At 45.9% G+C, this 25,578-nt stretch overlaps 1 protein-coding gene across 3 annotated transcripts; it reads right to left on the bottom strand.

Moving 5' to 3' along the window:
* Positions 1-351: 351 nt before the first annotated feature.
* LOC128342573 (vomeronasal type-2 receptor 26-like) lies at positions 352-25,152 on the bottom strand. 3 transcript variants are annotated; one of them, XM_053289987.1, is made up of 6 exons: positions 25,016-25,152; positions 18,643-18,882; positions 12,240-13,037; positions 10,926-11,153; positions 8,051-8,177; positions 352-1,605 (listed from the first exon to the last, which is right to left on the bottom strand). In XM_053289987.1, the coding sequence occupies exons 2-6, from the start codon at positions 18,787-18,789 to the stop codon at positions 695-697; spliced, it is 2,211 nt and encodes a 736-aa protein (XP_053145962.1). In that variant the 5' UTR covers positions 18,790-18,882; positions 25,016-25,152; the 3' UTR covers positions 352-694. The 3 variants fall into 3 exon arrangements, with proteins under 3 accessions (XP_053145962.1, XP_053145963.1, XP_053145964.1); XM_053289988.1 differs by lacking the exon at positions 25,016-25,152 and adding an exon at positions 24,308-24,364; XM_053289989.1 differs by lacking the exon at positions 352-1,605 and adding an exon at positions 7,410-7,542.
* Between the last annotated feature and the right edge of the window lie 426 nt (positions 25,153-25,578).

Genomic DNA, 25,578 nt, shown 5'->3' with positions numbered 1-25,578 from the left:
GCCTTCTGACCAGCCATTTGGGAGCTACTAATTTTGAAATTAGTAGATTTTGAAGCTTTCTGCATGCCTCACCTGCAGATTATTTCCTGAAAAAATCAAATCAAATCAACAGGTCCAGGTGACAACAGATCTGCATGAGTTGTATAAAAACCAGTATAGACACTTTTTAAATTTATTTATACAAGGGTCTTTATTACACGTTTCTGTTTCTTAAACAAAGCAATGGTGGTTCTCATACAGACACAAATACAATATTACCGGTATGTGACCTAGAGATGCAACACCAAGATGCAGTCCCAAACAAGGAAGGAGATTCAGATACAAATATGTAACAAGAATAATATTGCAATCAGTCTGTGATAAAGGTAAACTATTCAAAAAAGAAAGGTTGTGGCCTTACTGAATTCATGTTTACTGTTTATTGCTACTTTTTTTCCCCCAAGATGGAGGGAAATGAGGTCAGTTACAATAGCATAAGAACATAAGAACAGCCCTACTGGATCAGGCCAAAGGCCCATTTAGTCCAGCCTGGAAGCCTACAGCAGGAGTTGAGGGCATGGTCTCTCTCCTGCTATTACTCCCCTGCAACTGGTACTCAGAGGCATCCTGCCTTTGAGGACTGCCTTACCAAGACAAGTATGCTGATTTCATTTTTGCACATCAGTTGCCACAACTGAAAACAATATGATAAGAATCAGATGCAATCTTTAGTTTTTGTCATCAGATGTTCCTTTCTGTTCAGATCAGGCCTCCATACAATAACGTAGCATTTGGGAAGAAAGATGCAGCCCAGCAACCCAGCACTGGAGGCCAAGATAGAGAAGACCTGAACAGCCACCATGTATTTCCCCTTGGTGCTCAGATAGGCAGGCACAAAGGAGACCCAAACACTGCAAAAGACCAACATGCTGAAGGTGATCAACTTGGCTTCATTGAAGGCCCCTGGCAGCATCCTAGCTAGGAATGCCACCAAGAAAGAGATGGCAGCCAGGAAGCCCATGTAGCCAAGGACACTGTAAAACATGGTGACAGACCCTTCATTGCACTGCAAGATTATCTGGCCGGGCTGGGAGTTCATGTCAGAGTCTGGGAAGGGTGGGGAGATTCCCAGCCATATGGCAGAGATGCCAGCTTGAACACTTGAACAAAAAATGACAATGTATTTGGCCAAACCCTTCCCCAGCCATCTCTTCATCCTGCTCCCTGGTTTTGTGGCCACAAACGCGATCACCACAGTGATGGTTTTTGCCAAGACAGAAGAGACAGCAGTTGAGAAGATGATGCTGAAGGCAGTTTGTCGGAGAAGGCAGGTCACCCTCCCAGGCTGGCCAATGAATAGAAAGGAGGACAAAAAGGAAAGTAGGAGGGAGACGAGGAGGATGTAGGAGAGGTCCCGGTTGTTGGCCTTGACTACTGGAGTGTCAAGGTATTTAATGAAGATTCCTAACACAAAGGTTGTGATTAGGGCCAAGAATAGGGTAAATGAAATTAGGCAGATCCCCAGACTTTCTTCAACTGATAGGAAGGTTATAATCTTGGGGATACATTGATCTCGGTCTTTCTTTGGATGCTGATCATCTGGACACTTATTGCAGTGGTCTGCATCTGAAAAGAATAATCAATGCCTCAGTATCACTCACATTTATATTATATTCATGGTACACTCCATGAAAGATATATTGGGGGCAGAGTGAGGTGGGGAGAGCAGGCATACTTTTAAAGTGAGAAAAGCCAATGACAACTAGTAATAGTGATAGGGAAATTTATCTATTTATGTTTATTTATTTATTCAATTTCTATACCGCCCTTCCAAAAATGGCTCAGGGTGGTTTATAATAAAACAAAACAATTAAAATCAATTAACAAATAAAAACAGAGACTATAAAACACCATAAAACAATTAACAGTTAAAAAATTCAAAATAGGTTCAAAACCCTGGAAAATCAGCTTAAAGCAAGTTAAAAACATTTACAACAAATTTAAAACCCTGGAAGGCCAGGCCAAACAGATAGGTTTTGAGGGGTCTCTTAAAGGCCAATAACGTAATCAAATTACAGATTTCTGCAGGGAATGCATTCCACAGCCCAGGAGCAACCACTGAGAAGGCCCGCCTATGAGTCACCACCAGACGTACTGGTGGTAACTGGAGACGGACCTCCTCAGAGGTCATTTTTGAAGCAGGTCAGGAGGGATGCTTAAAAGCAATTATGGCTACTGTTAGTGGAGAATATGATGGGTTAATAGGAAACCTCCGATTCAGTCCTTGGTATCTTCACAGAAAAGGCTCTTAAATAGCAAGAGTGGAAAGACTCTGCTTTAGGTGATGAAGAATCACTGCCAGTCAGGATGGACAGGTTTGATTAGCAAGCCTGCCATCTGTCTGAGAGGGCATGCCTGCACCTCTTGCCAGTGGGCTTCTCAGAGGCATCTGGTGGGCCACTGTGTGAACCAGGATGCTAGACTGGATAGGCATCATGGATAGGCCATGGGCCTGGATTGGCCATGGGCCTGTTCCAGCAGGGCTATTCTTATGTTCTTATGAGTATAAGTATATTTACAGTATGTTTATCAGTTGACTAAGTAGCAGAATAGCCAGTGAGATCTTTCACAAAATCAAAAATCTGGGTACTGTGTTGTACCTAGGTTTGGGAGCTGTGTGTGCTCCAAATTTCTGGTTGTGTGGAAGCAAGGTAGGAGGGGAACCTGGGTAGAAATGATTGTGTGGAAGCAAGGCAAGAGGAAAAGCTACCCAGGTTTTCCTCCTACCTTCAATCCACACAACCAAAAATTGGGAGCACACACAGGTCCCAAACCCGGGCACAACACAGTTTCTGATTCTGTGAATGATGTCATTAAATTGATTCCCAGATTGTCTATTAGGGCAGGTGAGATTAGGCTAGGGCTGACATCCAAACTAACACTGCATTTGTGCAAACATGTTACACTAGTGCTGCCAAGATGTTGTACTCAGGGGCGTATCTAGGGGTAGGGCAGGCAGGGCACGTGCCCCGGGCACCACTTGAAGGGGGGCGCCATTTTGTAAAATTAATTTTTTTAAAAAAATGGCTGCCAAAACCAAAATGGCCACTGTGCAAGCTCAAATGGACTCTGTGAGGCTCTAGGTCATGCCAGGCTTTGCAGAGGCCATTTGAGCATGCACGGTGGCCATTTTGTTTTCAGTGGCCTTTTTTAAAAAAGAAAAGATTATTTTTAAAAACGGCCACTGCACATGCTCAAATGGTCCCTGCGAGGCCCTAGAGGCCAGCGGGGTGAGGGGGAATCTTTGCAAAAAAAAACAACCCAAAGGGGCTACGGGTAAAAATAATAATAATAAAAATATAATATAAGACACTGTACACATATTCAGATTGGCACTATGTACAGAGAATCAGGGCTTATGAATACTGAGCTGACGCTTAAGAGCTAGGATTGTATTCATTTGCTCTTACTTTGCTTCTTGTGATAAGTGAGTTAAATGTGATGTCTTGCTAATATGGCTATTAATGGTGAGTTTGTCTTTGAATCAGTGTGAAACCCTTAATATTAAGGCCCACTGGGAGTTTCTTGCTCTCTTTCTCTCATTTTAACTGTCTTTCTGAAAGACTAGAATATATTCCAAGCAGTGACACAGTTTACTCTGCATATCCTTTAATTATTTACAGAGTATCTGGGAAAAGTCAAATTCTCCATTGATTTTTGAAACTTATGTAATGGTGATGCTACAATGCATTGTAGAGAATTAGACAGGCACTTCTGTTTAGTTTTCCAAGTACATCTCCACATAGTATTTGGGTATTTCATGAGCCCCCACATACTGAAATTTGTAGTTTTCCAGCATTTTTGGTCTGTCTAAGTCCACTGCTAAATAGTTTTTGAAATATTAAACGATTAACGAGCTTGACTTGTATCTTTCAGCTGATATTATGGTAAAGTTATCTGAAAGATGGGTGTCAGATGCTTGGACAGGGGGCGCAATTTCAGTGCTTGCCATAGGCGCTATTTTCCCTAGATACGCCTCTGGTTGTACTATCTAGTTCTGCTAAAGTGAGAGCTTCTGTTTTAGACTAGTGTTGCACCGGTCCAACAGATCGTTTGTGCAACCCGTGGCCTACCTCCTGCTATGAAGCCCAGAGGCATATCTAGGGAAAATGGCGCCTAGGGCAAGCACTGAAATTGCGCCGCCCCCCCCCCCGCCCCCCCAACATACATCTGACTGACACACATCTCAGGTTAGATATCCTATATAATAAAGCCCTTGAATGTGCGCCTGTGTCTCTGGTGTCACGCATGCCCAGAACAGCCGAGGGAGACACGACCGCAGGCACCAGGCGGCCATGTTGGGCGGTTGGAGGAGAAGCGGCTGCCGCCGAAGCCAGGCGGGAGGAGGAGGAGGAGGAGGAGGAGGAGGAGGAGGAGGAGGAGGAGGAGGAGGGGGAAGCTGGCTGAGGCGGCGGCGGCGGAGCCGCGGCCTCGGCCAGAGGACACAGTATGGCCGAGTGGCCGCGGCGGGGAGACTGGGCCCGCTGGCGGCGGTGGCCGTGGCGGGGCGACTGGGGCCGATGGCGGCGGCGGCGAGAGGACTGGGCCCGGCCCGCTGGCGGCCACAGTGGGCCCGGCCCCGCTGGCGGCCGCGGCCGCACTCGCCCCCGCCAGAGACGGAGGGAGCGGGAGGAGGAAGGAAGGAAGCTGCGTCTGAGCAGCGGACTTGGCTCCCTTTGCTGGAGTTCACTCTCTGCGCCTGACAGCAGCAGCCTCTCTCCGCGCTGTGCCGGACCCAAGTGAGCTCCACATGCTCCAGCCAGGTTCTCCCGGGGAGGCTGACAGCCATTAGAGCCGTTGGCTGGTGGGCGTGGAAGCAGCCGCGGGGCTTGACGTTCTGATTGCCATTGCCTTTTCCCTTCCCTCAAAGCCCTGGCCGGCTTCTCCTCCTCTTCCTTCCCCATCTCTGAGCTGCTTCGCTTCTCTCTCTCTTTCCATTGCCCCGCCACCGCCGCGCCGCTTCCTTGACGCCAGCGGCCATCCGCTTACTTGACAAGCGCTGCCTCCCATTCTGCCTGCCTGCCTGCCGTCCCCAATCTCTCCATCCGAGAAGAAGTGCGGGCCCCCACCCACCCAAAACCACCACGGGAGGCGGAAGACCCGGGCGGGAGGAGGTGGCGGAGGAGGGCGGAGAAGGCTACTAGCGCCCGTTATTTCAACAGGCTGAAAGATACTAGTATTTTAATAATATGGAATATTTCAGTTTTCAAAAAGATTCCTATATGGTTGTCTATTTTATATTACTGGTACAAAGATATTAATTATTTGGTTCCAAAAAATATTACAACCATTCTAAGAAGAAGAATGGATCTATCTGTGGGCTAAGGGAAAGAATTCAAATACTTAACAGTTATAAATGCACAGTTATCTCTTAAGGTGAGCACAGGCATATTGTAACTGTGCTGTTTGCCAAATACCATATTCTTCAAAAGAGTTGTCCATATTGTCTCACAACAACATGTGCACTAGGAAATGGTTGCCATGGCAATGAGTTCTTTAAAAGTATATTCAAGTATAACCTAGTGGGTGTATAACATTTTAGGGAGACTGTCAATGGGCAAAATCTCTACTTTAATTTTATTTAATTTAAAAAGAAATTTGGAACTTGCTTTTGCAACAAACCAAATGGGGGCGCAGGCTGCTAAAAAGGACACTTGTGGAATGCATTGTGCTAGCAACACAAGTCCAAATAGAGGCAGTATTCTGTACAGTAGAAGCAAGAATTATGTAACCACTTTTATTGATTTTTAAGAGCCAAAAAGCTTCATCTCCTGAAAAAACATTGTCTGGCTTCTTGTAGCTAAAACTCATCAGAGGATTATGCACACTGGATTAAGCTGCTGCAAAGACTTTCCCTCAGTTGTGGCGCTCTCCTGGCTTGCATTGCGTGAGTTTCCTTTTGCAATCCCACCTCCTCGAGTGGCTCCGAGGTGGGAGGTGCAGATGCTCTGTGCCAGGTCAACTAATACTAATTATTTCTAAATCTGGATCCATATACTGTATAAAAATCGGCACATGCAAATTGTATGTAAATTTGTATCCTCTTTTGGCTGAGGGTGATGTATGTGCTCACTCTCTCTCTCTTTTTTGGTCAGCATATAAGTGGCCACCCTAAATGGGCCATGACATTCCATTTCCTTTTCAGAAGCACTAATTTCTGCATGAATCCTACCAACCTTATTGTACTGCCTGGTTCAGGAGATTCTTTGCTGAATGACAATAAAGGAATCAGAGATTCCCAGTAGGTCAGGGAGATCTTCTGATTCATAGTAAGGCAGAGATCATTTGGCGGCCAGCCTGGGCTTCCCAAGTTTCAATTTTGAACTAGTCCTCTTCATGTATTTTGCTCTGCCAAGGAATCCCTGCATGTATGCTGCAGAATCCCAGAACAACGCAGAGGATTCTCTCACATCTTTTTAGAGGGCCTGCTTGCTTTGTGCAGGGTTCTAGTTAGGCCTGTTCAATCTCCCCATTCTCCACTCTGAAATAAGAGCCAAGCCATGCTTCATGGTATCCTTTCTTAAGGAAGGTCTTGCCCACCTATATGTAAGGCCAACAGAGGATGTATAACTAATCTAAAGCACAAATTAATTAATATTGTTTTAATGGTTTTAATGCTATTTTAAAATATTATTTTAAAATTTTTAAATTGTAATGTTTCAAACTTTTTCTTTTTGTTTTAACTAATGTTTTACTTTCTGTTTTTATTTTGTTGTAAACTGCCCAGAGACATAAGTTTTGGGCGGTATAAAAATACGTTAAATAAATAAACAAACAAACAGATGCACGTCAGCTGGTGGTGCTGAATCCTGATTCCATCCAGAGTCTCTTCTCCTCAACTTCCTATCCCCCATGATAATTGCTTTTGAAGTACTTTGTGAAATCATTTATGGATCTTACAAAGAGGTGGAATAAGAAAGAATACAAGTTGAGAAATGTATTAAAAAAAGAACACTCACAGAAATTGTCTGAGAGCTTTTCTAAATGAGAGGGTTTGTTGCTATAGGATCAGTGGGTTTGCACACAACTTTAGACAAGATTTTAAGACCTCTTTTAATGCATAGATAAAACAAATAAAACCAAAGATCTTACAAACTTGAGCAAATTCTTTTCAGTGTTAAAAGATCATTGTCAATGCTCTATCTCAAACAGAGCATTGACAATGATGTTTTAACATTGAAACACACTTGCTCAAGTTTTTAAGATCTTTGTTTTTATTTGTCTTATTTACGCATTACAAGAGGCTTTAAAATCTTGTCTGGAGTAGGAGAATGCCTATATCATCACCACTTTATCATTTCACTTAATTTTATCCAAAGTGACTGTGGGCTGTGTAAACATGCAAGTTTCTCCCCACTAGACTGGAGCACCTCCAATGACTGCTGTGTTGGTAGCTGAATGTGCTTCAACATTCAACAGACGTAATAGAGAAATGATTGGTCAATTGTTGTGGAGAAGACCTGCAGCTGGACCGTGGTTGAACGCTGAGGTGTTTTGCAAAGCCTGGAAAGAGAAGCGTTGAAGCACCCCTCAAAGAAAAGGCAGGGGGATATCCAAAGGATGGATGGAACATGTTGCTGGTGACTGGAGGAGTTGGCAACCAAGAGGATAGAAAAGTGTGTACAATGGTGGGAGGTGGGAATAGCTCCTCCTCTTCCCTCCCCCACCCTTCTCAGAAGGGGTATCATCCCGCCCACGCTTCCTGCAGAAACCCTGTCAAAACCATTTACACACGCCATCAAAACTGTTTACACAGTACAATGTAGTGTGCACAAAGCATCCTTGTGCATTCAACACTGACAAAAAGTGGTGCTTTTCCTCTCCTGTTTAAGCAGAGATTTGGGGGCCATTTGTGGCAGAAAAATAGAGTGCCACATATGTCATTTATAGGGGCAGCAACATCCTCCATTGAAATCACCAATGAAGCTGATTCAAATTGCCATTTAGAAAGGCTCTGAGTGAATCTTTGGCATATTCTCCAATGGCTCCCCTCTCCTCTGGAGTCACCTACCTTCTTGAGTGGAGACTGTACCTTCCTTGCATGGAGCACAATCATAGCAGCAACTTGGCATTCCTTCCCGAATCACTTTGGCGTACCCAGGGTGACAGCTTTCAGTGCACCTGGCATGAGGCAGCGTCTAACAGATAAAAGGCACAATAAACAAGAAGTTCTGGTAAGAATTAATCTGCCTACTTTCTTTCACCATAATCTTAAATGATAATGATCAACTCCCACCTCAAACATTCACACATCCACCATCTTGAATTGGGGTGGATGACATCATCACAAACTACGCTGTTGAGGTGTCCCTATGTGTCCCTACAGCTGTACTACATTTGGTCCAAAAAGGTTCCCACTTGCACCTCAAATGTCCACATCTGTCATCTTGAATTGGGGTGGATGACATCATCACAAATGATGTCACATGTTCCTACATGTGCCCACAACTGTACCAAATTGAGTTCAAATCTGTTCCACTTGCGCCTCAAATGGTCACACATCCACCATCTTGAATTGAGTGGATGACATTATCACAAACTACACTGTTGAAATGTCCTTACAACAGTAAGATATTTGGCTCAAATTGATCTAGGCATTGCAGAGTTGATAGAGAGAGTAAGGCGCGGAGATGCTAGCTGGCTAGCTAACTGGGTGATCTCATTAGCTTACTTTCCTTAAGGAATGTAGGCTAACAAAAATGTGTCAGTGGTAATCTACCAGTGCAAATGATGCTGAGTTGATAAGGGCCCAGTGGTACCTCTGTTCACAGGGCTGGTTTAGCAGTATTACATCAGCCTAATTACATTGCATGATTCCAATTTGCAAAAATTGCACAGCAGAAGTTGCACAAGAGTAATCCAATAGGAAATAATTGCCTTACTCTTGCCCTGCTCCCATTGTGTAATTTCCCCATTTTTGCAAATTGCAAACATGTAACTGCTCACATGCAATGTTTCTAGGGTGATGCAACTTTGCATAGTATTTCAACTGGTATTTTCAAAGGCATTGGCTGTCATGGTGTGCAGTTTTATGGAACTGTTATGCCGCTCCCCAGAGCTGCAATTTAGGACTGACAAGAGGAAGTACTTTTTCACACAGCACATAATTAATCTATGGAATTCTTTGCCATGGGATGTGCCGATGGCCACCAGCTTGGATGGATTTAAAGGGGGCTTAGACAGATTCATGGTGGGCAGGTCTATCAATGGATACTAGTCTGGTTGCTGTGGGCCATCTCCAGCTTCAGAAGCACGATGCCTCTCAATACCAGTCGCAGGGGAGCAACAGCAGGAGAGAGGGCATGCACATACCTCTTGCCTGTGGGCTCCCCAGAGGCATCTGGTGGGCCACTGTGTGAAACGGGATGCTGGACTAGATGGGCCTTGGGCCTGATCCAGCAGGGCTGTTCTTATGTTCTTATGTATTTGACTTTAAAGAACCCAGATGCTGTTTTAAGCAGTGTTTGTAGAAGCAGTCTTTGTACGTGTTTCCAAGAATGGGGAAACCTCCAGAAATGCTGCTTCCACAATTGCTGCTTCAAATCAGTGTTGGGATTGCCTTTGAAGTCCACAGCAGTCCCAGAACACAGTGCGATGGTTCCATAATGCTGCACATCATGTGTGCTATTACTTCTATGCACACCCACATACAAGGCACACCTTTTTGTTGTATAGGGTTTTGCTGCTTCACAATGGTGGGGCAAGGAGCTCAGGTAGGATGAGAAACCTTAATACTGCAGGTTGGAAATAAAGGGATAGCTTTTTCAATGACCTTCTTAAAGAAGGTCATTGAAAAAGCTTTGCAGTGTGGAAATGTGTATTTCATTGCCCTTATACCGTCTTAATAAATGGACAGTTATGTACTCAAAGCAGGGAGGGAGAGTTGAATGAGTCTGTATTGACTGTATGGATGCAGGATGTGAGACAGCAGGGCCATTCAGACAACCTACTGGGCGGGCGGGTGAGCGAGCGGGCAGGGGGAAAGCTTCACAAACCTTGTCTTCCACCCAGACAATAATTCCTTGCTTGGTAAGAGTGTGGAGTGTGCTCCCACATGACCCCCATTGCCCTGTACATTGCAGAGCAGGATGGATCGCTCTGAAGCCGGGACTCGTCCAAACCTCCAGGTATCCCACAGTACCCTGTACATTTAGTGCAGTGCACTGGGGAATTCCCACCAGGGGATGGGCGCTCTAGCCCATGGTAACTCACGATCCCGAGAGCTGGTTTAAGGGCACATTTGCGCCCTTAACCTTGGCTAGGAACATAGGAAGCTGCCATATACTGAGTCAGACCATTGGTCTAGCTAGCTCAATATTGAAGCAATTCTTACAATCAGTGGAAATTGGGCTAAGGGAGTATAGCCTGCTTTCCATGGACCGTGGGAACCACTGGGCTCGCAGGCGAGCCCGGTTTCCCCAAAGCAGGTGACCCATTTAAATACCTCTCCCCTTAGCCCAGGTTAGCGTAGTGAGTGCTCTGTTAACCCGGGTTTTCCAGTCGTGAATTGCCATGGTGCAGCTCAGGCTAAGCCCGCTATCTCCACCTAACCCCATCTGGTGAGTCTCATTGATCGTGAAACTCACCTCAAAGTCTCCCATTCAAATGCAAACCAGGGTGGATCCTGCTTAGGCACAGGCACAATTCATGCTTGCTACCACAAGGCCAATTCTTTTTAACTTGCCTTTTATTCACAGAATGGGATCATAACATACTTCACAGTGGTGAAAACAGATTACAAAACCCCAAACAAATAAAATTTCAATCAAAAAGGTTAAATTAAAAGAAACCAACATTTTAAAGCATAGAATGAATATAATTGGTTCTATCAGTACACCATGAACAGCAGCCCATCAGAAAAAGATGAAACCAATATTTTCCCCTACCTGGTTGAGCCATTTAGGCCACACAATGGCTTCTTGATCAATGGTGAACTTGAGGTCTGGAGATGCCGGTTTCTCTAGACTTCCAAATTTCACTCTAAGAACAGATTTGTTAGGAAACAATACCCAGTTCCCAATGTCAAAGTTTGCTACCAGTTCCCCATTCTCATCAAAATACACTCCAACCATGGAAGTATTGTAAAACTGCAAGTTTCTCAGGGAAGAGTGGATCTAGAGCAAGAGAGAAGCAGTATTGTTTAGGCAGCAGGAAATCATGTTGGACATTTCAGTATGTGCATATGGAAACTGAATCTCCGATAACTCAGGACAGTTGTCTTCCAAACTCAAAGTCATGGTGTGGTAGAGCATGGGGAATGGGCAGTTGGCACAGAAGAGTTGCATCGGAGGGCTATTAGCACAGGGGCCAGTACAAAGGGCACAAAGAGAGTCCTGCATGACAAAGATTCACAAATGGGTTGTCTCAGAAAGGTGCACCATTTAGGGTTGTACACGAACTAGTTTGGGCCAAACTGGTTTGCCACGAATCGGGTCGGTTTGACCAGTCTGATCAAGAACTGAACCAGCCTTCAAGAAGGCCAACCGGTTCATGATCGGACTGAACCGAGCCCAGTTCTTGGCAAACTGGTTCAGTGGTTTGGCGGGCTTGTAATGGAGAATCCGGTGAGGATTCCCCTTTACAAGTAAAGGGGAGGCCTTCAGAAAGCCTTTTCCTCCTCACTGGATTCCTCTTTACCAGCCCGCCAAATCAGTTCAACCCGGTTCAGCCAAATGGACTGGCCTGCCTGGTCAGTTCAATTGAACCAGTCTGCGGAACTGAGGCCTGGTTTGAGTTCTATCTTAATTCGAACCGAACTGTGGAAACCAGTTCCATGCACACCCCTCGCACTGTTTCCCTTCATAACTACCTTTGAAATGTCAGCACTGTCCGATTCAAAAACAATGGTTTAAGCATCCCACAGTGCAACACTCATGCCACTGCAGGACTCTTAAACATGCCGCAACATGGCTGCACAAGAAGACAGCACCAGGTCTGCTGACACTTGTGTGATGGCACATTGTGCATAACTCCCATTGGGAAGTATGGAAATTGTGCATGATGTGCCTGCAAGAGTCAGTAGGCCTGGTACTATCCTCTTGCACAACAGCACTGCTGTCTTTTTTAGTGCTCAGCAGTGGTACAGGTGGATCTGGCACCACGCACATTACACTGTAAGCCAGTGATTCTTCTGGAACGCTACAACTGGCTGTAAGTTTCAGTATGTAATGTTCATAACTGAGCGGAAAGACATACTGTACCTGCCATGATTGTAGCTTTTGATGTCCCAACCTATCTCCACCCATCTTTATGATCCACTTGGATCTGGATGAATAGGCAGCATTCAAGGCATGTGCTACAGCCTGGACACTGTTGTAAATACTGTAGCTATCTAGAGACAGGGTTTCTTCAAGCATATCTTGAGGCAGGGTCTCCAAGTTGTCCGTCTGTTTGCATCTTGTCCAGCCTTTCACAGAAAACATGTGCTTTGAGTAAAAACACTGAAATCCTTTGTCCACAGTCTGACGCATAGCAAAAAACAATGGTAGAAAATTATCATATGTTGTCCTTTTGGCAGTCTGGATCGAGAAGGAAAAAAAGCCATGGATGTCTTGGAAAAGTGACGGGTTGGACATCAGCTCCAAAGTGATGTCCCACAGGGCGGTTGTGATCCAAACTTTTCCCACAATATGATTAACAGATTTTTCAAATTTTTGTATAATCAATACTCTGTCGGAGAAGGAACGGATCTCTGCATAGTAAACATATACCTCGGCTTGTCTTTGAATGTGCAACGAAGCAATGTCTGATCCTATTTCAGGGATGCTTTCTGAGAAGGCAATACAAATGCCGCTTTCGGTGAGCAGATGTGTAAAGGTCCTGATGAACCTTTCTCCATTTTCGTTCTCTGTAGCAATCAAACCAATCCATGTCCATCTGAAGTGAAGGAGCAGTTTGACAATCCCCAGATATTGGATTTCTTCTTTGGGGAGCATCCGGTAGAAAAATGGGAAGTGAGTTTCATCATTGAGAACATGAGAAACAAAAGCATAACTGACCTAGAGAGGAAAGAAAGAGATGGGTGATTTTTTCCCCAGGACAAAGCTATTGGCTAACCTTAATAATAACTATAATGATACCTGGAGCTTTCCAGACAGCAGGCTTTACCATGGGTTTACTACGAGGTTATACTGCGAGTTCAAAGTTGCCCCCCCCCGCAAAAAAAAACGATGGGAAAAGTGGATTTCCCCCCCACCCAAATGGAAAACCTAAATTGTGTGTGAAGTATTCCCTGATAGCTCGCAGGGACTTGGAGGGAAATTTGGCCTATATGTGAATGCACACCCTTCATTCTGGAGGAAATGCAAACTAAAAGCTGGGTGTGAAAAACCTCCAGCTGATATTCCCTGCAGTGCTCCAATAACAGAATTAGCCCTGCGGGGTTGGAAACCTGCAGCATATCTTTCTTTCATAGCCTAGTGTGAGCAGATGGAGATGTGATTGTTTTGCTTCTCTCTCTAGGGGTGTGCACAAAACCAGTATCCCCGGTGAGGTTCGAGTCCGAACTGGACTCAAACAGGACTGGACATGTTTGGTTTTCTGCACACCCAAACACCCCTGAACCAACCAACTGCTTTCTATGGAAGAACGTAGTCAGCCAAAGTTTAGCATCCAAGCAACTGTGCCCATATGGCACACCCTCTCTGGGCACCTTGCCCGAGTCCACCTTGGTCCTGTAATTCAGCATGGTAATAGAAGGCTGCTGGAATGTGGCAAGCCCCTTCCCAGCTCCCTGCCTGATTCTGTTGAATGCACAGCTGAGCAGCCAAGTCCAGCAGTGGCGTCTAGTTTGAAGGAACTATCTGGGATCTTGGCTCACCCTTGTGAGCGAGTGTAGCATTGGGGGCTGCCATTTGAAATGATGGAGAGCCCCTGCGCTTAGGTAATTCTCTGCCAGCTATCCCTTCCCATCCATTTTGGCCTGGGTTCCTCTAGACAGGTAGGTCTGGGGGTGGGGATGAATTTGGGCAGTTCTAGGGGTTGTTTCGAGATAACATTCAGGCTGGTCCCCCGCTAGAATCTACAGCTGCTGCCCATTGGGTGGTGCTTGTGGGAGTTGGTAGTGGGGCAGGAGCTTCCTTCCCCTCTGCCCTACCCTAAGCTTGTTTCTCCAGTGTGCTTTCCCTGTAGCCATTTGGACTGGGAGAGCATGGTCTCCGGCTTGTTGTCCCAGTTAAGGTCTGTCTTGCGCAACTTCTGCATCTTGTGGAAGTTGAAGCAACTTCCTTGGATGCTGTTGTTGAGTCGTGGCTTTAGGCATGCTGTAGAATCCAAGAGAAAGAATTGGGCTATGCAAGGACAAGGCAATGGAGTGGAATCAGGAATATTAATAGTTTAATGAAATATAAATAATGTACAGAGAGGCAAGTGCCAACTGCTTGTCCTTGCTCTTGCTGCTGGCTGTTTGTTAGCCCCACCTCTAGTCCAGGACTGGAATACAAGTATCTAAAGCCCCATTCAAGAGCTGGCCTAGATCAAGGAATGGGTTAACCAAAAACACCACACATGCTGCCATGGATTGCTTTATTTTTATTTTTATTTATTTTATTTTTGCATTTATATACCGCCTTTCGTTAAAAAGATAACCCCAAGGCGGTTTACAAAAGTTAAAAACATACAATAAAAAGACAATAAAAATATCATGTTAAAAATATAAAAACATAAAAACAGGCATAAAAACAATACAACAAATAAAAACACAAAGAAGCTGCAGTAGAAAACGATCATGTAAAAGCCTGGGTAAAAAGCCAAGTCTTTAAAAGCTTTCTAAAAGCCGTGATGGAGTCCGAGGAACGAATGGCCACTGGGAGAGCATTCCAGAGTCTGGGGGCAGCAACAGAGAAGGCCCTGTCCCGAGTGCACGACAGCCGGGCCTCCCTCATTGTCGGCACCTGGAGCAGGGCCCCCTCAGATGTCCTTGTCAAGCGGGCAGCAACCCGTGGGAGCAGGCGGTCCCTCAGATACCCCGGGCCCAAACCGTTTAGGGCTTTAAAGGTCAAAACCAGCACCTTGAATTGGACCCGGAAACGAACCGGCAGCCAGTGCAGCTCTTTCAAAATGGGGGTGATATGTTCCCAACGGGCAGCTCCGGATAAAACCCTAGCTGCCGCGTTTTGCACTAGCTGCAGTTTCCGGATATTCTTCAAGGGCAGCCCCACGTAGAGCGCGTTACAGTAATCCAGCCGCGACGTGACTAAGGCGTGGGTAACCGTGGCCAGATCTGCCTTCTCGAGAAAGGGACGCAGCTGGCGCACCAGCCGAAGCCGTGCAAAGGGACCCCTGGCCACCGCCTCCACCTGAGCTTCCAAAAGCAGAGCCGGGTCCAGTAGTACCCCCAAGCTTCTTGCAGGTGACCTTTTTTTTCCAGGCACTTGCTGCCTGTGCTCCATTGCACCTGGCCTGCGGCTTTCCCAGGTCGGCGTATGCTTCTCCCCTTTTTATAGTGATGAAGATGTGGCTGGTTTTGATTTGGTGGCCTGTCTTGATGATTGCTGGGATGCTTGCTGAAATCCACAGCTGGCCTTAGCTACTCAGTCCCATTTAGTGTTGTGTGTTTATCCAGCAGGCCAGGTTTCAAAGTTCTTCAGAACATGGCTCCAAAGGAGTCATTTCCCCCCTCCTTCAGATCTTTCTTCACAGGGGTCAATGTGAGCCTCAATGCTTGTTCTTTTACAGATGGCCAATTTGATGGGGAGGTCAAAGCACATTGTTTCAATGGAGAACACCCTTGCCATGGTTCAGCCTTGTTTCAGCTTTAGTTTTGGTCGTTATCAGGTGCAGAACTTCTGGATTGCCCCCCTCCTACTTTTCCTTTTTTTTCTTTTTTTTCCCTGTTTGTCATTTATTAAGGTCCTCGGGCGACAATTCCTGGTTTTCCCAGTTCTGAAGGTTTTGATCCTGAGATGCAGTACACACACTGCAATCAGTGCGCCACACCGTGTCAGTGGTTTTGTCGCAGGCTTGAATTATACTAATTTCCCCGTCTCTCTTTTTTTCTAGATGCTCATATAAAACAGGATTCCACTGCGATTTGGATCGTTGGCCACAAGATTCCACAGGGCACTTTGATGTGCTGTGTGGTTTTTGGCCCAAAGAGAAACATCATCGGGGCTTACTGGGGGAAATGTGTTGGAGTGGTCTCCTCCTGACCATAGAGACTCCTCTTTCTTGGAGGAACCCACCAGATCTCCTTCTGATCTACCTTAGTGAACACCCTCTGTCCCACATGACCAGTTTGGACTTCATGACCCAGATGGCCAAAGACTTGAATGTGCTTTAGCAGCATTATGCTCCAAAACACAAGTTGAATTCATGGAGCTTTCACTGCATCTGTGTTGGCCTGGTGCCAACACGTGCAGGCACTTAAACAGATCACAAAGGGTTGATGTGATTGATTGGTTGATTGGTTGATTGATTGATTGATTGATTCATTGATTCATTGATTCATTCATTCATTCCCTTTAAAGGGGGCATGTTATTACCTCCATCATATTCTCTCTGGCATTACATTGTTCTAATATAAAAAGAAAGAAGCCTAGTCACTCAGAAACCTTTTCCCCACTAATTGTTTCTTTTTGGATTTAATCCACTTAACAAAACAACCTAGTAGTACATTTTATGGATTAAATGTAATATCATCATAAACTATTATTTTCTTTATACAACCAAGGATTACTATACTTTCTCACATTCCCAACAGAGACATGAAAATGTTCCCAGACTCACTGGAAGAAGAAAAGCTTCCAACTCATGTAAACTAGGTGCCCAATATGGCTGAAATCTGATTGAAGATGTCATTCTATACCAGGGATTCTCAACGTTGGGTCCCCAGATGTTATTGGACTCCAACTCCCATAATCCCCAGACCCAGTAGCCTCTGGTTGGGGATTATGGGAGTTGAAGTCCAATAACATCTGGGCACCCAACATTGAGATTCCCTGTTCTATACCACTCATCTCCCTCTCCCTCCCTTCAACCAATTTTCTTTAATTATTTTTAAAACTGTGGGGATGTGTGGGGGGCAGAGTAGAGAAAAGACACATTTGTCTACACATGAAGGGAAAGGAAATCAGTTTCAAATAGGTTCAGTTATCTGAAAACAATAATTTCTCTTAAAACAATAAAGCTGTGTTGATGCAGTGAGACTCACAAACCTCTTTTTAAAAAAACCTGGGCGCTTTCCAGATTACACCCTGCAATGGGGTCACAGCGGATCTCGGAAGTGTGCTTCCACACTTCCTGTCTTGTGACACCACATACCCTATGCTGACAGCAGGGTGCCGTTCAAAACTGTAGTATCCTGGAGCGTCTGAGGGGGTTGGGAGTGGGAGGCACTGCTTTGCAGTGGTGTCCCTCAAGGCTCCATATTGTCTCCGATGTTGTTTAACATCTACATGAAACCACTGGGAGAGATCATCAGGAGATTTGGTGCAGGGTGCTTTCAGTATGATGACACCCAAATCTATTTCTCCATGTCAGCATCATCGGGAGAGTGTATAACCTCCCTAAATGCCTGCTTGGAGTCAGTGATGGGCTGGATTAGGGATAACAAACTAAGACTGAATCCAGATAAGACGGAGGTACTCATTTTGCGGGGTCGAAACTCGAGAGACGATTTTGATCTGCCTGTACTGGATGGGGTCACATTTCCCCAGAAGGAACAGGTACGCAGTCTAGAGGAGTGCTTCTGGATCCAAGCCTTTCCCTGGTATCCCAGGTTGAGGCAGTGGCCAGAAGTGCCTTCTATCAGCTTCGGCTGATATGCTAGCTGCGTCCGTTTCTTGAGATGAGTGGCCTCAAAACAGTGGTACATCTGCTGGTGACCTCCAGACTGGATTACTGCAATGCGCTCTATGTGGGTCTGCCCTTGTATGTAGTCAAGAAACTACAGTTGGTCCAGAATGTGGCAGCCAGGCTGGTCTCTGGGTCATCTCGGAGAGACCATATTACTCCCATATTGAAGGAGTTACACTGGCCGCCGATATGTTTCCAGGCAAAATACAAGGTGTTGGTTATAACCTATAAGGCCCTAAACAGCTTGGGCCCTTGATATTTAAGAGAACATCTTCTTCGTCATGAACCCCACCACCCATTGAGATCATCAGGAGAGGTCCGTCTGCAGTTGCCACCGGCTCGTCTGGTGGCCACTCAGGGACAGGCCTTCTCCGCTGCTGCCCCGAGGCTTTGGAATGTGCTCTGTAGTGAAATAAGAGCCTCCCCATCTATGACAGCTTTTAAAAGGTCTTTAAAGACACATCTGTTCACCCAGGCTTTTAATTAATATTGTTTTAATGGTTTTAATGCTGTTTTAATATATTGTTTAAAAGAATGTAAAACTGTTGTAATGTTTCAAACTTTGTGCTTTTGTTTTAACTAATGTTTTACTTTTTCTGTTTTTATTTTGTTGCAAACCGCCCAGAGACCTAAGTTTTGGGTGGTATAAAAATATGTTAAATACATAAATAAATAAAAACAATCTGGAAAGCACCCTGTTAAAATCATGAGTTTCTCAGCTCTCACATTTAATTTTCCAGTACTGCCCTCTTCTTTGGAATGATTACAAGTGGGCTTAGACAGAGCCTGTACCCACCCACTCCTTCATACCTGTGGGATTTTGTAGGTGTTCAACATCCTTGAAATCCGGATGGAGGTGTCAGAGTCAGACCCTTCAAGAAGAGCCAGCAGGTTGTTCAGTCTTCCACAGCTGTAGTTTGGAACATTCACCTGCCCAGAAGACAGCAGGTCTGCCATGGCATCAGAAGTCCTTCTTATGTCATAATAGTTGTCATAGATGTTGTAGCCCAGGGTGACGTTGAGTAAGAGCCTGGGATTCTGATTGATCTCCTGAATGGCAATCATGAAAGACAGGATGTACCAATACTTTGTGGCAAGTGCCCTGCAACAACATCCATGTGTCCATGTTATCCTCCATTCAATGCTTCCAACTTCTTTTAACTCTATGGCTCTTGCCAGCGAATATGAATCTATTTGGATTTATTTTTTTTAGAACTCTACTCATGCTAGATTGTACTCATGCTAAAAGCAGTACAGCTGATGCCCTCAGAATGGTTTGGGAATGTTGGGAAAGTTAACCAGGCTGCAAAGATGGTAACTATTTTCTATTTGTTGCTCTTATATTTGATTTGCCACATTAGTCAAATCTTACAAAGTACTTGTAGAAGATAGGTTCCATTTGGAGACCAACAAACTAACTCATGTCTCAAAAAATCTATAGGAGGCATGCCGTTACAACAGAGACAACCACCTAATCTGAAGCTTCTGCTAACCAACAACAAACCTGTCTTAATACCACATAACACCAGACCTGGGTGTGCATTCCATATTGAACACTAGCTCAGTGTCAAAACATGTCCTTTAAGTGTGCTTCCGCACTGCCTGCACTGTCCTTGTACTGTAAGCAAGATGCTGTTTACATTTCCGATGCTTTCTTCCTGATTTTGTTGCTGCATTGTAGCCCTATAACGTCACATATGCCTCACAGAAAAACAGCTGTATTTCCCCGTTGTAGCTTACAACAGATTTCAACTGCGGTTTGAATTCGGCACACAAAAACGTTGCAGTTTACACCACTTTTTGCGTTGTAAGGCTCGCTATCTGGAAACCATCCATGTAACCAACTCAGATGTCTACTGCACCCTTTGATTAGGAGAAAGAGTTCTGTACATTCTGGAGGCTCATTTTCCTGGTCTCCAGAAATCCACACTGCCAGGAACAGTGTGGATCGTGTGGGCACACACTGGCATGCCAAAGAGGAGACAACTGATCATCTGGAGGGGGGAGGTATTTTCAACCCTGCCTGCCCCCACCCTCCCCGTCTGACTACCAGTCATAAGAATGACCTTTCTGTCTCATGAGCCCTCTTATCATGCAGCAGAGATAAACAGAAACATCCTCTTATGAGGCAGCAGAGCAGTAGCGGCCGGTGTGGGCACCGCCGGGGGTGGGGGTAGTGAGAGGCATCTTTAAGCATGAATTAGAAGATGCTTACCTCCACTCTGGCAGCACCTGCAAGCAGCAGTGCCCTGCCCAACACTCCCTGCAGCAGGGGATCAGCTCCACCGCTCACCTGGCCGCCAGCAGGGAATAGGCTCCATTGAAGCTGGGTGAGAGGAGAGCTGGTCTTGTGGTAGCAAGCATGACTTGTCTCCATAGCTAAGCAGGGTCTGCCCTGGTTGCATCTGAATGGGAGACTTGATGTGTGAGCACTGCAAGATATTCCCCTCGGGATGAAGCCGCTCTGGGAAGAGCAGAAGGTTTCAAGTTCCCTCCCTGGCTTCTCCAGGATAGGGCTGAGAGAGATTCCTGCCTGCAACCTTGGAGAAGCTGCTGCCGGTCTCTGAAGACAATACTGAGCTAGATAGACCAATGGTCTGACTCAGTATATGGCAGTTTCCTATGCTTCCTATGTTCCTATGAGTAGCGGAGCCAATCCTGCCACAGGGATTTCTGGGCAGTCACTCTGAGTAGCTCTGTTAGCCTCCCAACACCTATACAACTACATTACTAGTCCAGAAGATAATGGAAGAGCTACTCCATGCTTTGAACCATAGTTGGTGGCTATGGAACCAAGGAAATAACCAAAGGTTTAAACAACAAAGAAATATTAACTCGCACACCAAACACAACCCACCCACCCATCCCAATCACACAGACATCATCATTCTGATAAGACAAAAATATACTTGCTTGCCTACACAATTACGTGCCGGAACAGAGATAAGCCCCTTCTAATTTGTGCTTAAAGGTGCCTCTCTCCATCCCCACCCCCCACCCAGCAGTGCCCACACTGGCCACTACTGGAGCAGAGGGGCAAAGCTTAATTTTACTGTAATAATATTTAACATTTATACTGGCTTAAGGCATTTGGTTGGTTGGTTGGTTGTGCCATCAAGTTGATGTCGACTCCTGGCAACCACAGAGTCATGTGGTTTTCTTGGTAGAATACAGGGATGGTTTACCATTGCCTTCTCCCGTGCAGTTTGAGATAATGCCTTTCAGCACCTTCTTATATCACAGCTGCCCGATATAGGAGTTTCCCATAGTCTGAGAAATACACTGGTGGGGATTTGAACCAACAGCCTCCTGCTCTCTAGGCAGGTTGCTTTCCTGCTGTGTCCCCATAATCTTTGTGTCACCCCCGTAACCCAGTCTAGTTTTATTGTGATCATATTCCCATATTGACCCTGCTTTTATTATAATCTTCCTGCTTTGCCCAATAATTGAAGAGGTTTACTAGGCATACAGTGCACTCTGTTCTTGTTATTCCCTCAGATGGAGGGAGGGTAATCATGAGACAGCAGCTTATGGCAAACCTGGTCAAACCAAGAAAGAACCACATGCCTTGGTTAAAAGAAAAATGGATATTTGTTCAATGTGGTCAAGATAGGAAAACTTTATGGTTCCATATAGTGCATATTTCATTATTTACTAATACAGTTCAAAATGAATCTCACTGCTTGTAGTGTAGTGGTCTGAAATGGAGGTCCTTAAGTTGTTTTTGGACTACAACTCCCATCATCCCCAATCAGAAATGCCAGTAGCCAAGAATTTTGGGAGTGAAGTGTCAACATCTGTGGGGGGGCACAGTTTGAGATCTTTGCTGCAGTGTGTGAAGGGGGGGGCGGTGTTTGATGGCACCTAAGTGATGATGATGATGCACCTTCAAAATAACTTGCCAAAGGCCGAATAGGAGGGAAAGAGAGACAGCTACAAGAGAAGGAGGAAAGGCCCTGGTAATCCAACAGGGCTGTTCTTATGTTCTTATGTTAATTAGGGATAGTTTGAGTTTATGAAATCAGGAGAGGCAGGTAGGGAGCTGAGGTGAGGCGAGTGGAGGCAGTGACCTCAGGCAGCAGATTACTGGGTTGCCAGTGAGGCAGCAAGGAACATAAGGACATAGGAAGCTGCCTTATACTGAGCGAGACCATTGGTCCATTTAGCTCAGTATTGTCTACCCAGACTGGCAGTGGCTTCTCCAAGCTTGCAGGCAGGAATCTCTCTCTCAGCCCTATCATGGAGATGCTGCCAGGGAGGGAACTGGGAACTTTCTCCCTGTAAGCATGCAAATGCTCCTCCCAGAGCGGCCCCATCCCCTAAGGGGAATATCTTCCAGTGCTCACACATCTCCCATTCAAATGCAGTCAGGGCAGACCCTGCTTAGCAAAGGGGACAAGTCACACTTGCTGCCACAAGACCGGCTCTCCTCCTAACAAGATGTCTTCATGCAGAAAAAGTAAAACGGGGGAGGAGATGTGCAGAAACGAGGCTCGGGGCTTTTAAGCCGCCACTGGCAGCAGGAGTAAAACTGCAGACATCACCACATAATTACTTACATCTGGAGCCTGGAAGAAGGAGGCTGGGAGAAGATGAAGTATGGACTTAACAAAGCAGTTGTGGCCAATATCACCCCACCAATGAGGTGGTTTCCTGGCCGGTAATAACTAAATGGCTCTGTATCTTCCCGCCTCAAAATCCATGGACATTGTGCCTTCAGCTTCCTGCTGGTTGCCTGGGGCAGCAGCAGCAGGAGGAGGATTTGGAGGACGCCTGCCACAGTCATCTCCCTTGGGACTGATTGCAGTTCCATATCCAGCTAAACTGGAAGGTGTGAACCCTTCTGGAAAAACCCAGGCTCCAGTACCTTTACTAACACAAATGGAGTCCAGTATGGGCTTCAGCACCGAAAGGGATGACAGTGTCACACCCGCAGAGAGCCTGCCTACCGTGAGTGTGAGCTCAGACTCTCAGTGGTAGAGGAGATATTTATGGACTTGCAGACATGGTTGCAAGACGTTACCTAATGTTGTTATTGATTCTGGTGTTCAAGCTGTAGGTCTGATCTTTGGAGAACCCCCTTGAGTATTGCTTAGAAGAAAAATAACTCATTATGATTTTCCATAATTATGAAGGGAAGCATCACCTCTGCAACACTGAGGATTTGCTGTGTGGTGGGAGGCACAGGTGCAGATCTAGAGAAAAACATGGGGCAGCAAGGGGGCAGGGAAGGGTCAAATCACACAATGCATGATTTGACCCTGCAGTTTCCCATTTTTAAAAAAAAGGGGGAACATGCCTGGTTGTATGTGAACTGGATCAGATCCGCAGAGATGGGGATGGGTTAAAGCCAACACATCTCCCCGCCACAGCGCCAATCTGGTTTGCACACCCTGCATGTGCCATTTACAAACAAAAGATGGGGGGATACAGAATCAAACCATGTGTTTAAAGTGACATGTGGTTTCGTCTTAGATGTGGCAACATTGACCAGAAGAACACTTGAGCACACAACTGCACACCTGGGGAATCTACTGGCTTACATACTCTGCAGTGAGACACACATCAAAGAGGGGTGTAGACTCACTGCTTCTGCGCCAGCTGAGAGCCTCTCCATACAGCTTCCGAGGGAAGAGGCTTCTCCTTGCCTCCAAAGCTGTGTGCCATGGCTGCTGCACCATTACGGCCATTGGGAATAATAGTTGCAGCCATGCAGCAGTGATGATGCACAGCTTTGGAGGCACAGAGCAGCCTCTTCCTATGGAAGCTGCATGGATGAGTTCTTGGCTGATGCAGAAGCAGCAAGCTCACACCCTCCTTACCTGCTCTCCACCACCCCATGCAGCTTCCTGATGAGGCGGCGCTTGGCCAAAGTACCTCTGTGTGGATGCCATGTGCATGCTAGTGCCTCACGGCGGTACTTGGGCCGAGCACTGCCCCAGCAGGAAGCTGCATGGGGTGGCAGCAAGCAGGTAAGGACCTGATCTCTTCTTTCTTAAAGCTCCCACTCCCAGGTCCCCACTCCCTACTTCCCGCTCCTCTCCCAACTCCCAGCTCCCCGCTCCCCACTCCCCGCTCCTCACTCCCAACTCCCTGCTCCCCACTCCCCGCTCTCCTCCCTGCAACACCAAACCAGTTCATTCCTTGACCGAACCAATTCAGCACTGAACCAGTCTCGAATGTGCTCGAACCTCGATTCGTGCACACCACTAATGTGCATCTTACTGCAGATGGTTCAGCCCTCTGAAGCAAAATTCAGCCCTCTGAAGCAAAAGGACTTGACTTTTGGCTTGCCCTGGAAGGCTAAAGCTGTCCAAGTTTCATACAAACAGGAACAAGTGGGTATAAGAGCCAGTGTGGTGTAGTGGTTAGAGTGCTGGACTAGGACCGGGGAGACCCGAGTTCAAATCCCCATTCAGCCATGAAACTAGCTGGGTGACTCTGGGCCAGTCACACACCTCTCAGCCTAACCTACTTCACAGGGTTGTTGTGAAAGAGAAACTCAAGTATATAGAACACCGCTCTGGGCTCCTTGGAGGAAGAGCGGGATATAAATGTAAAAATAAAAATAAAAAAATAAAATAAAATAAAAATATACATTAAAAAAGGATTGCAGTGCATCTGGAACCCCAAACAGGAGTGCTTCTGCTCAGGGCTCTGCCTCCTGTTAGCCTGGAAGAGGAATCTCGTTGTACTCTTCGGAGCTTATAAACTTGTAGGAGATGGGGAGGTTTCAAGAGAGAGGGGAAGAGAGAAGGTCACTTTTTGTGTTTTCCACTCTTCTGAAACCTTCCCTCGCAGCACTGTGCTAAAGACTTTAGGTTTGGGTGTGGCCTGGGAAGAACTCACTGGTTGACTATTGTTTGTGTGTTCATATGTTTTCATATGTTTTTGTGTGTTCATAGTCTAGGATTTAGTGAGGTGAGCATGGCAACTGTTGCTAGGACTGAAGGGGAGAATTCCATAGATCTCAGAACTTAGGAAGGAGAGTCAGTTGGGAGTTAACTGCCAAGAAAAGGCTGGCTGAAAGGGACTGTTACCTGTGACTTAGCCGTAGGCAAAACTAGGGGGGGGGCAGCCAGGGCACATGCCCTAGGTGCCACTGGGGGGGCGCCAGTACCATACTGCCCCCCACCCCCTCCCCAATTCACGGATTTTTAAAAAAATAATAATAATAATTTACCTGTGGCCCCTTTGGGGGGCTTCCTAAGGGCCACAGGGGGGTCTGCAAAGGTTCCCCCTCCTTAGATCACTGCCGCAGCCTGTCTCGGGCTAATTTTCAAGCCTGCTTGGGCCTACAAAGATGAGTGCGGTGGCCATTTTGGAGGTTGCTGCACTTGCTCAAAAGGCCTCTGTGAGGCCTGGCAAGGCAAAGGACCTCGCAGGGACCATTTGACCATGTGCGGTGGCCATTTTTTTAAAAATAAAAAAGGGCTGCTGAAAACAAAAATAGCCACCGCACATGCTCAAATGGCCTCTGTAAGACCTAAGTCTAGATCCCCCCCCCCCCCGATCTAGGGAGTCAGAAGAATGCAAAGTTGTTGGCAAGTGACCTGAGCATTTAAAAAACAGATATAAACGGCACAAAAGTAAGTGGACAAAACATCCCTTTAAAAGACAATGTTGGATTAATACCTTGTAAGCTGGCAAAACTGAAGGGTGGGTGGGAGAGGCAAGGAATAAATAGAAATATTCACTTGCATACTGTTTAATTCTGTATACAGAGCTCTATCTTTATCTGCATAT

Source organism: Hemicordylus capensis, chromosome 2 (genome assembly GCF_027244095.1).
Source record: "Hemicordylus capensis ecotype Gifberg chromosome 2, rHemCap1.1.pri, whole genome shotgun sequence".
Classification (NCBI taxonomy): Eukaryota; Metazoa; Chordata; class Lepidosauria; order Squamata; family Cordylidae; genus Hemicordylus; species Hemicordylus capensis.
Note: the sequence above shows the minus strand (reverse complement) of the source record. Positions and strands in the feature narration are given on the sequence as shown.